Raw genomic sequence first — 17,105 nt, forward strand, 5'->3', positions numbered from 1 at the left:
TGTTGTGTGGAATCGGAAATACCAGAGGTTTCCTTTTCCAGTTGTTGCCTTATTTCTGAATCTTTGGCTTAATCAGCTAAGTTCTTTTCCCCTGGCCCTAGAGACTTTTTTATGTTTTTAAAAAAATAGGCTGGGCATGGTGGCTGACACCTGTAGTCCCAGCAGTTTGGGAGGTCGACACAGGTGAATCACTTGAGGTCCGGAGTTTGAGACCAGCCTGTCTAACATGGTGAAACCTTCTCTACTAAAAATGCAAAAATTAGCTGGGCATGGTGGTGCATACCTGTAGTCTCAGCTACCCGGGAGGCTGAGACACGAGAATTGCTTGAACCCAGGAGGCAGAGGTTGCAGTGAGCCAAGATCATGCCACTGCACTCCAGCCTGGGCGACAGCAAGACTCCATCCCCCCCCAAAAAAAAAAAAATGGCATGAGATAGGCAGGTAGAGATTTGATGGTTTTCAGAAATCCTGGCTGGGCTGTTAGGAGTCATGTTATAGACAATTCAAATGTCAGTGCTGGCCACCGTCTTCATATTCTTTATGGATGAAACAGAAATTCCAATCCTATAACTTACCTCTGTAGCGTCAATAACATGTGGGAAATGGTCCAAAAGGGTCTTGTAGAAAGCAGACTTTTTACATAAACAGAAAGCTATGATTTTTGTGGGAAACAAACCTACCACTAAAATTGATGAGAATTCTTGTCTCCATGTGTAATTTCTGGCTCATCGCCCAGAAGGTAAATTTTTAATAAGAATCAAGAATATTTTACATTATCAGTTAAAACTGAGTAGTCGGTTTAGTCAATCCCCCATCTCTCCTGGGAAATTATCTGACTTTTGCAAGGTCCTTGGAGTTTTCAGTATAATTACCTAAGGTCATATTCCATATCAAGTTTCAGTTTAACTTTGCTACAGGATTACTTTATCACAAAACTTGAGTAGATGATAATACAATCATACATCACTTAGCCACAGGATAAGCCACAGGGAAGTGCATCCTTTGGTGATTTTGTTGTGTGAACATCATCAGGTGAACTTACTCAAACCTAGGTGGTGTAACCTACTACATACCTAGGCTATATGGTACAGCCTATTGCTCCTAGGCTACAACCCTATACAGCACATTATCATACTGAATACTGTAGGTGCTAGGTGTGGTGGCTCACACCAGTAATGCCAACACTTTGGGAGGCCAAGGTGGGAGGATCCCTTGAGGCCAGGAGTTCAAGATCAGCCTGGGCAACATAGAGCCCCCCACCAGTCCCCTGTCTCTTTAAAAAATTTTTTTAAATTAGCTGGGAGTGGTGGTGCATACCTGTAGTCCCAGCTACTCAGGGAGTTGAGGCAGGAGGATTGCTTGAGCCCAGGAGATTGAGGTTACCATGAACCAGGATTATATCATACTCCAGCCTGGCTGGCAGAGCAAGACCCAGTCTTAAAAAAAAAAAAAAAACTACTATAGGCAGTGTAACACAATGGTAAGTATTTGTGTATATAAACATATCTAAGCATAGAAAATGTACAGTAAAAATATAGTATAAAAGATAAAAAATAATACACCTGTGTAGGGCCCTTACCATGAATGGAGCTTGCAGAACTGGAAGTTGCTCTGAGTGAGTCAGTGAGTGGTGAGTGAATGTGAAGGCCTGGGACATTACTGTACACTACTGTAGCCTCTATAAACACGGTACACTTCAGCTACACTAAATTTATTTAAATTTTTTTCCTTCATTAATAGATTAAGTTTAGCTTACTGTAACGTTTACTTTATCAACTTTTAAATTTTTAAAGAAATTTTGACTTTTGTAATAATACTTAGCTTAAAACACAAACACATGGTACAGCTATACAAAAATATTTTCTTTATATCGCTATTCCATAAGTTTTCTTTGTGTAAAATTATTTATTTATTTACTTTTTAAAATTTTTGTTAAAAACTAAGACACAGACACACACATTACCTAGGCCTACCCTGGGTCAGGATCATCAGGACATCACTAGACAATAGTTTTTCAGTTCCATTATAACCCTACGGGACCACCATCGTATACATGACTGAAACGTCATTACATGGCACCTGACTGTATATCCTTTTGTGGCCCTGTGACATTTTACTAAAAAGTTTGAGTAAAATGTAGATATAAAGAAGGACCAATGAGATGCAGGATGAAATATGTACAAGGAGTATGAGAAGCACTGTGCTTGTAGTTGTCACTGTATGTCAGTTGGGGAAATGCTTCTCAGCATTGCTATGACTTAAAGAAAAACTCCGGATATCATGGTGACTTACAGCAGAAAGGAAGATGCCCAGAGGTTTAAAGAGCAGAAGGATCAACTTCAGGACCAAGAAAGTAGAGAGATGTAGGAACCAGTTCCTCAGCAGCCCCAGAATGGCTAAGGGGAGTGAAATGTCATTAGTAGCTCTCGATCTGTTGCTTGATTGTATATAAGCAGTTAAATGGTTGTTGGAAAATATCATTGATTGGATGCCCTTTTTTGTGGCTTTTAAGGTTGGTTACTTCTCTCTAGACAGCACTTAGGGTATGTACTGGGCACATCACTGCCTAGGTACTTCCTCCCCTAAATGTGGGAAGCTTCTGCCTACTGAAGTTGATGAGTCATTTGTGAATCTTTCAGTTGCATGCCACCAATGCGTTAAATAAGATGAAATCTGGGCCAAAGAAAGGGTAATTTATTCTACACTTTATATTCAGCAGCAAGAAGCACCATCTCTCGAGTTCTACCGCCCTCACCCAGTAACCTTTTTCCCCTATTCTGTTTTTGTTGAATGAACTTCTTGATCTAATACACTTAATAGGGGTTTAAGTCCTTATGCAATCAAAAATCTTGTCTTCTTGTTCCTTTTAGAAGAAAGGAGTGCTAGACCTCTTGGAAGTTTATTTTTCATCTATAAATTTGAATTTGTGGCATTTCTGAGTGTTTCTACCAGTCTGTTTTGTAGATGAGGTCTGTTCATCATTCACTCACTAGTGATAACATTCATGAATACATTTTTAATTTATATCTCACCTCATAGAAAGAATTGTGCAGCTTTTACATCTGCCAGACTAGAGTTGAATATTCCAGTCTTTACATGATTTTTTTTCTCCATCTGTCTGTCTCTTTCCTGTCTCTAATTTGGTTGGTGCATCAGGACTACTGAACAAGTGAAATTTCTCTGTTTTCTGTTGTAAGTACTCCTGCTGTTTCTTTTGTCACTGGGACCGTTGGCAGTTTCCTCTCCCCCTTCCCCCAGCCATCTCTCCATAGCATGTTTGCTTCTAATTCTGAGTTTGATCTTCTGATGATTTTTTTTGCATTTCATCAGTCACTTCATGAGTCAGCTTAGCCTTGCAGTTGTCCATACCTAAGGGAGTGGGGCTTGGTCTTTACACCTTAGGTGCTAGAGCTTGCGCTCCCTGGCTTGGCAGGTGTCATGTGGCGCTTTGACAATACCAAAAGCTGGCTTGGCCCCAAGATCATCGCAGCAGTGGTTTGAGGGACTGTTCTGCTATTTAATATTGGAAATCATTGGCTTTTTTTGGTAGGATAAAGCTACTGGCTTGGAACAGTTAATAAATTTTACTGAGTCAGCTCAACTTGAGTTTGGTGGCAGAGGGTAGCACTCAGTAAGAAGATTAGGGAAAGAAGATCATGAACTAGTGATTATGCACATTCTGGTAACTTATGTGCTTGTCTTTGTATTTTTTCTCACAAAAGAAAAAAAGTTGCAAATAATTTTTTCTCTTTTTTTTGGTCACAGTGGTGTTTTTACTGGAAATTCTAAGTTTATTAGAACAGAATCTGAATTAGTCCTGTGATCACAAGTTGTGTGCTAATCTACAAATAACAGGTGGTTCAAGCTTCCCCAGTTTCAGGCTTTGTGCAGCATGTGACATTCATCTTCCATCTTACTACTTAATAGGAATGGTGACAGTTTACCCACATAGTTTTATTTTTATAATTTTTATTGACAGTTCTTCTCTGTGAGCACACAAGTCTTAACTGGAACTGTTTTATGAGATGTCTATGGGTTTTAGAGCAATAAAGAATTTTTAAAGAATTTGGTCCAGTGTGATGATTTTTCTAATGAACGTCAAAGCCAAGTGAGTGAGGCTCAGAGGAACTGAATGTCTCCAGCTGCTAAGGCTCTACTGTCTGAAAAGCTTTTGGTGGCGTGTAATTAAAAACCATAGACATCAGAGTGCTACTGTTTGACAACTCACAGAAGCAAGCGGAGGGGGTCTTTTCAGAGAATGAGCCCCACTGTAGGTCTTTGCTTACCTCGTCTCTCTGGGGAAAACTCAGAGGCATTAAAGGTATCCCTGCCTCTCTCATGCGGCGATGTATGATTTGTGTGGTGCTGTACGCTTTGGCTTCTATCCGCACACACTGCTCTCTGCTCCATTTCATACCTTGACAGTTGTCAGTGTGATTGCAAACTGGCTTGTTTGTGTTTCTTCTCTTTCCAGGAGTGGCTGTAAGGTGAAGAAGCATGAAACTCAGTCTCTCGCTTTGGATGCATGTTCCCAGGTGAGTCTGTGTCCATCCCCAGAACGTCTCTTAGACCAGGGGTCCCCCAGTGGGAGTTTGCATACCCCTGGCAGGTGGTTCAAAAGGACTTTCCAATGGGTGCCTGAGTACTCAGTTTTAAACAGATCCTTACTGTCCCTGAAGAGAAGGCCCCTGAAGACAAGCGAACCCTTTCACAATGACTTTTTTTTTTTTGGTAAAATTCCCACTTTAAGTGCTACAAAGATGCATCACCATCACCACAGGGTGTGAAAGTCTCCAGGGCACCAAAGGGAAGATCTGAAATATCGGTATAGGTGCTAAGAAGATAATTGACTAATAACTGGATGGTATTTTTCTTAAGTCAGATGGTTTTCTAATTCATTGCTTTCAACAATAGAGGAAAACCTGAGTTGTTAACTGATCTAAAAATAATGTTTGATGATAGATTTTTTGGGGGCACATAACTTGGAAAGGGGTTCAAAGAATTGAAAGGCACTTATGTTACAGAACTACCTTCTGTTTCATCTATTGTTTATATAAATAAGGTTTCTTAATGATTATATTTATAAAAATAGAAACCAGGAATAAAATTGATATTGACCTTTGTTACATTCTAGCAATAAATAGTATCCATCCATGACCGTATAGACTAATTGCAAAACAAATAAACCGAAACCCAGGCCCATCTGATTGCAATGAGATCCTTTTGTTCTTTTTAAAACTTTGTCAGTATACTTATTACAGGAATACATTCATTGTTTAATAGAGTTCAATTTAACGTAACTTATCCTATACAATTTGGACCAGAAACTTGGTATATGGTGTAAAATGTAAAAAAGGAGTGTGGTGGGGGAAATTTGCAATCTGAGTTATTTTTCATCTGTTACAAATGTGTAAAAGATTCTCCCAGATTTTGCTAAAGTAGGCAGCAAGACCTATGAGAAATTTATCTTTGGTCTTCTTTAAAAAAAAAAAGAAACCCCAAACCCATTTATTGGATATAAAATAAAACCCATTTATTGCACTGTAAAAGTTTTTAAGAATTAGTGCAATAAAACATTTTGTAATTGATATAACAACTTACTTTTGTGTCTGATAATACTTATCAAAACTTGCAATATTTTGAAAATAAGTTATGCATTAATATAATAACTCTCTAGCAGAAAAAAATTTTAAGACTTACAGTCAAAGAAAAAAGTTTCACAGAGACATTGGATAGAGACCTTTAAAAGACTTCCAGCCATGCAGATGTTTTTCATTTGGATTTCATGATGGAAGTGAAATGGAAATACAGATTTAGAGAGGAAAAGGAATAACATAAACTTCTGACTTATTCAGGAACTTGTTAGTGTAAATTTACATATGGTATCAAATCAAGGTAACTAGATAGCATTAAGTAAATTCAATATTTAGAATATTCCAGATATTACATTCTTTGTGATTATTTAAACTTATGCCAAAAAGTTTTTAGCTGTCACTTGAAAATGCAGTGGGGTACATAGATTTTTTTAAAAATTAGGAGGTATAGAAGCAAAAAAATTGAAAACCATTGTCTTAAACCACTTAAACTGCTTGCTTATGAACTTAACCTAGAGAAGATCATTTTTTAAAACCTCAGACTCAAATTACAGAAACTAGGTTCTATAAAACAGTATCTCACAATTGAAAGACTCCAACTTCCTCCTTGCTTTGTACCCTGATCTGTGGTTAACCTCTCACATATCTGTATGGAGTTGTGTCTACCTTGTTCCATTCATGGGATGTCAGTTTTCCCCATTGCTTGCCCTCCTAAAGGGTAGCATCTTCTCTGTTGTGTTTCTCAGGATGAAGGAGCAGTGATCTCCCAGATTTCAGACATTTCTAATAGGGATGGCCATGCTACCGATGAGGAGAAACTGGCATCCACGTCATGTGGTCAGAAATCAGCTGGGGCCGAGGTGAAAGGTGAGCCAGAGGAAGACCTGGAGTACTTTGAATGTTCCAATGTTCCCGTGTCTACCATAAATCATGCGTTTTCATCCTCAGAAGCAGGTATGGAAGCATATCTTCATCTTTCTAATGTACATAAGCATGGAAATGCCTGAAAGCCTAATAAAGCAGGAGGCGCCTTACAGAGATTAAAGAATTGGGTCACTTGAAGGATAGATTTAGGATGCTGACCTATGCTTTGCTTCTTTACCCAGAAAAGGGACACAAAAAAAGGGCTTCTTGAAGTACTAGGAACATAGGGATACTTGTGACAAGTTGTATAGGAGATGCCGATGTGTGTGAGACTGCTTGAATTTCTTTATAATTGTATGTGAATATGGCCATATCTTAAAGTATAGTGGTGTGTTAGTTCATTTGTATAATTGTATGTGAATATGGCCACCTCTTAAAGTATAGTGGTGTGTTAGTTCATTTGCGTTGCTGTAAAGGAATGCCTGAGAATGGCTAATTTGTAAGGAAAAGAGGTTTGTTTGGTTCTTGATTCTGCAGCCTGTAGAATAAGCATGGCACCAGTGCCTGTTTCTAGTGAGGGGGACTCAGGAAGCTTCCAATCATGGTGGAAGGCAAGGGGGAGCAAGTGTGTCACATGGCGAGAGGGTGGGAGGAAGAGAGGGGGAGGAGGATGCCAGGCTATTTTAACAAACATCTCACAGAACCTAACAGAGCAAGAAGTCACTTATTACCACAAGGAGGGCAGCAAGCTATTCATGAGGGATCCGCCTCTATGACCCAGCCACCTCCCATTAGGCCTCACTTCCAACTGTTGATCAGGTTTCATCATGAGATTTAGGGGGCAAATATTTAAACTATATCAAATGGCCTATAAATATGTCATACGTTTGACTTTTTTGTGATTGTTATACTCATTGTTTAACTTAGAGAAACAACAACTAACATGTATGGTGCCTTACCATGTACAGGCATTGTTCTAAGTGCTTTGCATATACTCATTCATAGCAAGGTGTTACCTTTTTCTCCCTTCTTCAGAGAAACAAAGTAAGTCAGAGAAGTTAAGTGACTTGATTAAAGTCACTTGGCTAGGGTAGGACAGAAAAGTGGTATCTTTTTCCTCACCCACCACGGGGTTCATGGCTGAGACATCTCTAACAAAAGATCAACAAGAGAAAAGCATACAAATGTATTTAATGTAAGTTTTACATGACATTAGAGCCTCCAGAAATGAAGACCCAAAGGAACAGGGAAAACTGTACTTTTACAGATAGTTGTACAGAAGTATAATTGGAGGACAGAAGGGCATGGTCTATGGTAATAAACCAGGGGAACTTAGCAAGTCCTGTTTGTTTCAGTTCCTCTTGGTGTCTGTGTCTTTCGGGATAAGGACATTGTTTTTCTCTGTGTACAAGGAGGTCCCTCTGTAATGAGGTCTTATGACCTATTTTCGGGGGAAGGTCTGAGGGATTCCTTTATGGCCTGCTTCAGGGAAGAGGGCAGGAGAGGGGCCGAGAGACCCCCCTGCTTCTGCTGTGTCCTCAAATGCGAAGGCACCATATTTTGGTGAAGTGTGTTCTGAACCTCGTCATTAGTAAATGGCAGAACTACATTTGACTCTAAGCAGTCTGGTTCCATGGTCTTTTAGCCACAATGCCAAAGTATGATGAGATTATTTTCATGATACTAGGCTACTGTAAATTTTTCTGGTACAGATGTGGTAAGTTGAGATTGACCAGTGCACTGTAAAATATTTTGTAACATGCTAATGAGGAACCTGGACTAATCAGGGCTGAAACCTCTTACTGATGGACTTGTCAGATCATTCTAGAGCTAAGCCCCTCTTTTGGGACCCCAGTTACGTCCTTGGCCTTAAACCTTACTTACGAAAAGTTTAGAACCATGTTCCTGACTACATTAAACATTATTAAAAACTCAGATCTTCTTAACATAATTTTATTTGTGGGCTTTTATGCATAGAATTTTAAAAGTCATGATCTGCCATTAAGCCAGGGAAGCAGATGGAAAGTAAGAACTTGGAGCAATTTATTCCCCCTGGCCTCCTCCTCATCCCAGGCCTCAGTCTCTCGTCTGTAAAATAATGTGCCAGGCATTGTTCCTGATTTATTCCGATACTGCCTTCTGCCCTGATATCTTTCCCTAAGCCCTTGTTTGCCATTCCCCCAGTTTCTTGGGGTTAATCCTGAGTATTCTTAACACCTGCCTTGGTTTTTTTCCATCTGAAGTGTCTTCCGTTGCCGCCTCCTACACAGATCTGCACATCCCTTCAGGTCTCTGCAGCATGCTTTATGCTCCCACATTTCCTTCCCCCTTCCTGTTCCACAGTACCTAGTGCAGTGTGTTAATTACAGGAAGGTAATATTATAAACTTACTGAGGTTGGAGACTACCAGACAGTCCTCTTTGAGTCACCTTTGACACAGTACATGGTAAACATTTATTGAATTATATTCTTCCCCACTGGAGGAAATTCCTTCAACAAAAATTTGTGTAGAGAGCTGGGGCCCTGTGTATACAGTGCTGTCTTCAAAGTTAGCAAACAGCAAGGGGAACAGATTTGAACAAGTGGTTACATTGTAACTGATCAGCCACATCACAGGCAAGTGGAGGCTGCGGTCCTGGGTGTGGGAGTGGCTACAGGCCCTGTTAGGTGAATCCCGACTGTGTCCTGGGGAGTGTCCCCTTGGAACTGGGTCCTGATGGATACTTACTAGATGTTCTCCAGGAAACGAGACTTTCACACAGCCATGGGAAGGAAGCTGCCATGTTGGTAAAAGGCCTGGTGGTTTTCTGTAAGTACCTGGCCAAGTGGGAAACAAGGTCGTACTGTGGAATCTGGGCTTGATCCTATAGGTAGGGAGGGGGAGGTTGAAGGTTTTTGAACAAGGGAGTGATGGTCACATTTGTGTTTTAAATAATTAGCTATTGACAACAATAGTAGTTGGTGATTGCCATGTGGAGGATTGTAACTTTAGATTGTAAACTTTTATATGCTTTTCTGTATTTTTATGTTTACTTTAATGAGTGTATCTTCTGGTTATTTTATTTTTTATTTTTCTTATTTTTGAGACTGAGTTTCGCTCTTGTTGCCCAGGCTGGAGTGTGGTGGTGCCATCTCAACTCACTGCAACCTCCACCTCCCAGGTTCAAGCGATTCTCCTGCCTCAGCCTCCCGAGTAGCTGGGATTACAGGCATGCGCCACCGCGCCGAGCTAATTTTTGTATTTTTAGTAGAGACGAGGCTTCACCATGTTGGCCAGGTTGGTCTCCTGACCTCAGGTGATCCACCCACCTTGGCCTCCCAAAGTGCTGGGATTACAGGCATGACCCACCGTGCCCAGCCATCTTCTGGTTATTTTAAATGTCACCCTCTACCCTAGTAGAGGATAGACCTGAGACAAGGTAGCCCATTTGAAGGGTGTGGAGGGGAGAATGAGTTTAGTTGTGCTGGCTTGAATTTTAAAGCTTATTATCTTATCTGCTGCATTAATTAGATCAAGGCCACCATTCTGGGCTGGAATTTAAATTCACTCCGACTTGATGATAAAAAAAATCAGTGTTACACAGCGTCCCCTTTCTGAAATAATGCCACAGTTAGTACAACGCATTTTTCCAAACTTCTAATGGACACAAGGGGGCAGCCTTGCTGTTCTTTCTGCCTGAAGGCTGACGACTTGTTCCTGGCGACTAACCACGTGCTCCTCTTCTGAATGCCATGGACTTATAACAACGCTCAAGAAAATGCCAGCATTCCTTTTAAATAAAATCTTAAAATGCTTTTCATGTGTTCATAGTCATTCTCGGCCAACACTGGCGTTTCCAAGAGCCTTTCACTAGGGAGGAAAGGAACCAACTTCTTGGGATAACTATAAAAATGACTTTCTGTCTTAGGCATAGAGAAGGAGACGTGCCAGAAGATGGAAGAAGACGGGTCCACTGTGCTTGTAAGTTCCTGAATGTGGAGGGCCGGGTGGGGCTCAGATTTCTTTCAGTATTTGTTTTGAAGCCCATGTGAATTTGTTAAATTCTGGTCAGTGTTAGGTGACGAGGATAAAATGTAAATAAGATAGTTTCTTCACTTGAGGAACACGTAGTCTCTGCGGTGTTCTGTAGAGTAGCCCTAGCTGCAGGTAGCTGTTGAGCACACTTGAACTGTAGCTACTCAGAAAAAGAAGAAGCATAAATGTCTCAACTTTTTATATTAACATGTTGAGATGATAATATTTCGGATGTATTGGGTTAACCAAGGTTTTTATTATTATTGTTGTTATTATTATTTGAGACAGTCTCACTGTTCCCCAGGCTGGAATACAGTGGTGCGATCTTGGCTAACTGCAACCTCCACCTCCTGGGCTCAAGTGATCCTTCCACCACAGCCTCCCAAGTAGCTGTAACTAGAGGTGCGTGCCACCACACCCAGCTAATTTTTGTATTTTTTGTAGAAATGGGGTCTTGCCGTGTTGCCTAGCTGGGCTCAAGCGATCTGCCCACCTTGGCCTCCCAAAGTATTGGGATTACAGGCATGAGCCCCCGCACCTGGCTGGTTTACTCGGTTCTTTTTTTTTTTTTTTTGAGACCAAGCTTCACTCTTGTCGCCCAGGCTGGAGTACAGTGACGCAATCTCGTCTCACTGCAGCCTCCGCCTACTGGGTTCAAACAGTTCTCCCTCAACCTCCTGAGTAGCTGGGATTACAGGCATGCGCCACCACGCATGGCTAATTTTTGTATTATTAGTAGAGACGGGGTTTCACCATGTCGGCCAGGCTGGTCTCAAACTCCTGACCTCAGGTGATCCACCCGTGTTGGCCTCCTGAAGTGCTGGGATTACAGGCATGAGCCACTGCGCCCGGCCCGTTTACTCAGTTCTTAAAATTTTAACTTCCTGATTCCCAACTGATTCATCCATAAAATGAGTAGCACCCATCTGCCTCATCAAAATGGTTCTAAGGATAAGATAAAATGATAACGTGAAAGATTTAAGCTGTAAAGTGCTAGAATACACTAGTGGTGTGCTAGAATACACTGTTGTATTAGAATACACTGGTGTGTTGATAGGAAACACGTGGAAAAAAGTGAAAAAGAAGAGAGTGAAAAGAAAAATGGCAAACTGTCTCTGAAGGCAGCTGGTGAGGAACATATCATATGCTGTGACCTTTTAAAAGCAACTCCATTTGAACTTCCCAACATAAATTAACTCCTACTTCCTTAGAACACTGAATAAACATTGTATAAAGAAATTTCACCATGCAAAACATTGAATGAAAAAATCATCTATTTAATCCAGCATTCACTTTTTAAGTTTCTCCGTGTTGCTCTGAAGTTCATACCTATGCGGTCTTGTGCCCAGCAGTAGGTGGTGGCTGGACTGAGGCCAGAGTACAATCAGTGGTGGGAGTCAGTCTCTCCTTGCTTTTCAGCTGTTGTTCCACAGCATTTTTCATATAAGAAATTAACTTTTCTTTTTAAGTTTTAAATTTTTTAAAAGGTGAGTTCATTGGACTTTTTCGGGCATGTCTCTGTTAGAGTACGGCAGGGGCTGGTACTGCTCGGTTGTGATCGAGGACAAATGAGCACAGTCAGCACACTGCCACAGATTAGTGGTGCGAATTCTCCTGCTGCGAGGACACAGCCACGGGAATCTGTGGCATCTGTGCTCACTGTAAATTTGCAACCAGGAGTACATTGAGTTCTGTTGTCTACTGGTCTTCATTGGTCCTCAATTGTGAACGTTTTGAGGGACTGGGAGAAGCATTGGCAAACATGAAATGAAGCCCTTTTGGAAGGATATGATTGATTGATTTAGCATCTTCATTAAAGACATACTAGATGGCCCAGGCCTAAAAGAGATCTTCTGGCCAATTCTCTGTGATGGTAGGTTCTATAACAAGCTTGTCCAGCTTGCTTAATTTTGTTGTTGTTGTTGTTGTTCTGATTAGTTTTGTTTTAGGCTTTTAGCAGCCTGAAGCCATGGTTTTTAGTTTCTGTCTCTAGTGATAAGCGGAAAAGAGGGATGAGGAAGGGGCTTTACTGCCCCAACCAGAAACAGAAACTAAACCCATGACTGCATTCTCTTCCTTGGACACCCCTGTGAGATGTTCTGCATTTTTTGAGAAGCAACCTAAAGGACTAAGGAATATAAAAAGTTAAATCCTAGGAGACTGGAAAAGATGGCTAAAGTAGGCAAGGGCATACATTCCTGCCCTTACACCTGTAAGAATTGTTGCATTTTGAGTAGTGAGGCTTATAAATGTGGCCAGGCAGAGAGGAGAGTGACTGGGGAGAGCCGGCAGGCTGAAGAGCCCACTCACCTGGAGACATCAAACACCATCTAAGGTTTGATCTCCCACCTCCTGCTCAGGATGCTGCCTCTTCTGGACCCCACATGTGTTAGCATTGAGTTGTTAAGCAGACAGACTGAATTCTTTTACCCCCTTAACAAATGAATGAGATGCTGAACTCTGTAATAGACGTTGATGTTTTCCTGGCTATGAAGATTTTTAGGGGGCTTATTTCCCAAATTCTCAAGAACCTGGTAGCCATGGAAAGCACCGAGCGTCTGTTTCCTAAAGTTGACTCAATCTCGTGGCTTAAACTAAGAACTCACAAGAGACTGACCCATGAAATGTTATTAATTTAGAATCGGAAGTGTAACAGTGAGGTGAATCAAGTCTCAACCTGACCTCCTGTATTACCTCCCTTTAAGCAAGTAACAGTTTCTTGATAAGAAACAAGGCACAGGAAGTTAATGAGATGATTCAGATATCCAGGTGTGTATCAGCTATCTGCTGCTGTATAACACATTACTCCAACACTTAAAGCAAGTGTTTATTATCTCATTGTTTCTGTGGGTCAGGAATCTTGGGCAGCTTTGCTGGGTGCTTCTGACTCAGGGTCTATTGCAGGCTGCAGTCAAGGTGTTGACCCAGGCTGCAGTCATATCCAGGCTTGACTTTTAGGGAGGATCTGGGAGGATCTGCTTCCAAGCTCACTCACGTGGTTGTTAGCTAGTCTTGGGTCCCCACTGGCTGTCGGCGAGACATCGGCTCCTTGCCACATGGGCCTTTCCCTGTAGCTTCTCAAAACATAGAAGTCAGTTTGTTCAGAACCTAACCTCAGAAGTGATATCCATGACATTTGCCATATTCTAATGAGTCACTAGGTCCAGCCTACACTTAAAGAGATTACAGAGGGAGAGCATTAGTACTGGAGGTAGGGGTTATTGGGGGGCATTTTAGAGGCTGCCCACTGCAAGTGCCTTCTGGTTCTAGTGGTAGATCTATCCCAAAAGAGAAAAGAGAGGTTTTGTGGGGACCTTGGACTTCTGTTGGCATGGTGGGCTGCCCTCCCCCAAATGCTGCTGGAACATGGGCACTGCCGGCTTGTGGCTTTTGTATTTTGCTTTTCTGTGGCTTGAGACAGGTTTCTGTTTTGGGCCCATGGCTGAGATCTGTGAAGCCGCATGCTAAAATTCTGTTTCTGAGCATTTTCTAGAGAGAGGGTAAAACTATATAATGACTCTGAAAAATTTAAAAGCCACTGGTCTATATTCACCTTGGACTTTCTGTTTAGTGTTGATTCACACAAGATGTAACTGATTGATTATAATCAATAACTAATTGATTAGTTATCCCACATTTAAGATTAAGATTATTCCAGGTCATTTTGGCATTTTGGATGTTCCCAAAGTATTAGATGACTCGTTTATATAAAAAGTTTACTTCCATAGGTGGGAGGAATAGCCGCCAAAAACGTCTTTTAGGAAGGAAAATAGTAGTACAAAGTCCGTGTTCTCATGAAAAAAAAGAAGTTTGCCAGTGTTTTGCTGTGGAACCTGAGTTTATGACAGAAGCGAGCAAGCACCTCAGAGAGTGAAGTGCTGCCAGAAGGGAGTGGAAGGCTTAGTAGCAAGGAGGAATCAACGCACAGGCACGGACCTTGACTTAAGTATGGCCGTTTTGCATATGGGCAACCGTGGCACACACCCAGCAGGCGGGGTTACCGCAGGAGGTCTCCACAGAGCAGTGGAAGTTCAGGATGATCCTGAATCATCCGGGTGAAAGGGTGGGGGTGAGAGTTCAAAGAGTTCAAATATTTTTGCTATTTCTGCCTCCTTAGGCCTGAAAGTTAGTATTTTAGAAACATTTCCATCTGCAGTGGCTAAATAAAAATACATACAAAGCATCGATATGTAACAGGAGCAGCTGTCACTTGTTTTTGTTTTTTCTTTTTTAAAAAAAGAAAATTCCATTTACATGGAGCTTATCTCCAGAAACTTAATCATGGGTGTGTTTCTCTGTCATCCATGTGGTTCTTTGGTGGCTGACCACTATTAATAAGCACACTTTCTCCCTTTTAGATCAGACTAAAATTTCTCTAGGTTATCTTTTCAACAGAAGCTAAGACCACTCTGAGAGTCATTATAACAGTTTTTCTTTAGTTAGTTCCATAATTAGATTTGATTTGCTCCCCCCCGCCCACTGACTTTTCTTTAAACATGGTTTTAAAGGGTGTGATCAATTTAATAATGAGGAAGTTGTTGAAGGATGTCTGGGGTTAAGAAGCTGAAAGCTGATGTATTCAATCCCTTTCCCCACAGGGGCTGCTGGAGTCCTCTGCAGAGAAGGCTGCTGTGTCAGTGTCCTGTGGAGGTGAGAGCCCCCTGGATGGGATCTGCCTCAGCGAATCAGACAAGACAGCCGTGCTCACCTTAATAAGAGAAGAGGTAAAAGCTCTCCTATTTGGTCTGCTTATCACTCCATTTCTTTGTAAGGCCCATGTACCAGCAGGTAGATTGCATCTCTGCTGGCTCAAGTTATCCCAGGCTGGAAGTTCTTATTACCTGCAGCTTGTTTAGGTCGTAAAAAGGGCCCCCTATGGCAATGGTGCTGGAGTCCTGACATTCTGGTCTCCAGGGTAAAATGTTGACAATCTGAAATATTCTTAAGAATTTTGTACCCTTCTTTATCTTTCAGTCCTGACATTTAAAATATCTAATTTTGCCAGCTTTGCTCACATGTGTAACAAAATCAGTGCTTTTATTTTACGGAGGATATATGCTCATGCCTAAACATTTGTAATTTTTTTGCAGTAATACACAGTTGTTTCCTACTTTCATTTATTCTTTAAACAGTTCAACTCTCCGATTCCTGTATTGTGTTTCTTTAACAGCCTTTGTTCAAAATAGAACACTGCTAGGCCTTTCCTGGTTATCTGAAAAATATGAAAGACAATGTTGTGTACCATTGATCCGTTACCCACCCTCTCCTGTCCTATTTCTATGCTGTATTTTGTGTGTTTGGTTTGTGTGTTTCTTGACAATTCCACCTGTTCTTAAAGGACTGTGTGGTAATTTTATTTTTGTAGTTTTTAGTTATATAGTTTTTTTTAGTTTTAATTTTTATAGTCTGCTGAAAGTGGTTAAGCACCTCAGCTGTAGGTCTTTTACAGCTTTATAAAATAGCATCAAGTTGGTAATGAGGGATGTCAGCTAGTCCTGTTTTCAAAACTTGGGAGCAGTGGTAAGAAGACCCACCAAAATCTTTTTTTTTTTTGAGACAAAATCTTGGCACAGTAGCTCACACCTGTAATCTCAGCGCTTTGGGAGGCCAAGGCAGACAGATCACCTGAGTTCGGGAATTCGAGACTAGACTGACCAATATGGAGAAACCCTGTCTCTACTAAAAAAATATGAAATTAGCTGGGCGTGGTAGTACATGCCTGTAATCCCAGCTACTCGGGAGGCTGAGGCAGGAGAATCGCTTGAACCCGGGAGACAGAGGTGGTGGTGAGCCGAGATTGCGCCATTGCACTGCAACCTGGGCAACAAGAGCGAAACTCCATCTCAGAAAAATAAAAATAAAATAAAAGACAAGATCTCACTCTGTCACCCGGGTTGGAGTACAGTGGCACTAGCTCATTGCATCCTCGAACTCCTAGGGTCAAGCGATCCTCCTGCCTCAGCCGCCTGAGTAGCTGGGACTGCAAGCATGCGCCACTGTGCCTGGCCAAAATCTTGTAAATGAGAAAAATGACTTGATCTTTTTCCTGGGAGTTAAACTATGAGATCACCACCTAATGAATCAAAGTAAAGAGATGCCTGATTACCTGAAGCACACAGGATGCATCCTTCTATGTTCTTGAGATCCTAATAAATATAACGAAACTACCAATTAGGAAGAGAGAGGCACGGCCAGGGAAGTACAGTAAGTGGAGCGCCATGGCTGCCCGTGCAAGCCCTGCCCAGGGCAAATGGAGTTTGAGGCAATTAATTTACAGTATTTCCTTCCAGTTAGCAAGAGCATCCCAAATATGAGCCTAGGTTCCAGGCTAACTAGCAAGACTCTACCGATGGTGACGGATGCTATAGCTAGATGTAGCCAGCTCATCTGAGCCGCCTCCTTCTGACTCCGTTTTTATGAAGCTGTCAAAAATCTCTATAGAATGATAATGTGTTACTCATGCCAACTTCCAATGCTCTGATTTTGTGGCAGTTTCATTCTCTGGTGGCCTGGCATCAACCGTGATTACATGGCCTTAGAGTGAGTACCTGCCAGTCAGATGGCTCTGTTCTTGGTGTCTGTCCCAGTCAGGGCCTGGCCCTGCAGAGCTGAGAGCTAGACCCTGGACCAAG

The 17,105-nt window shown here is 41.5% G+C and overlaps 1 protein-coding gene across 25 annotated transcripts in view; it reads left to right on the plus strand.

Annotated features, from left to right (window-relative positions):
• TACC1 (transforming acidic coiled-coil containing protein 1) overlaps window positions 1-17,105 on the plus strand; it is a 130,683-nt gene that overhangs the window by 98,689 nt on the left and 14,889 nt on the right. For 12 of the 25 annotated variants that reach the window (XM_025393283.1, XM_025393273.1, XM_025393270.1 and 9 more), the window contains 4 exons: window positions 4,475-4,535; window positions 6,341-6,461; window positions 10,367-10,419; window positions 15,072-15,197. In XM_025393283.1, the coding sequence (XP_025249068.1) occupies window positions 4,475-4,535; window positions 6,341-6,461; window positions 10,367-10,419; window positions 15,072-15,197 (361 nt within the window). Of the gene's footprint in view, window positions 1-3,156; window positions 3,193-4,474; window positions 4,536-6,340; window positions 6,549-10,366; window positions 10,420-15,071; window positions 15,198-17,105 lie in introns of all 25 variants that reach the window. The other 13 variants (XM_025393269.1, XM_025393275.1, XM_025393274.1 and 10 more) reach the window with 4 other exon arrangements.

The sequence above is a fragment of the Theropithecus gelada genome, chromosome 8, assembly GCF_003255815.1.
Source record: "Theropithecus gelada isolate Dixy chromosome 8, Tgel_1.0, whole genome shotgun sequence".
NCBI lineage: Eukaryota > Metazoa > Chordata > Mammalia > Primates > Cercopithecidae > Theropithecus > Theropithecus gelada.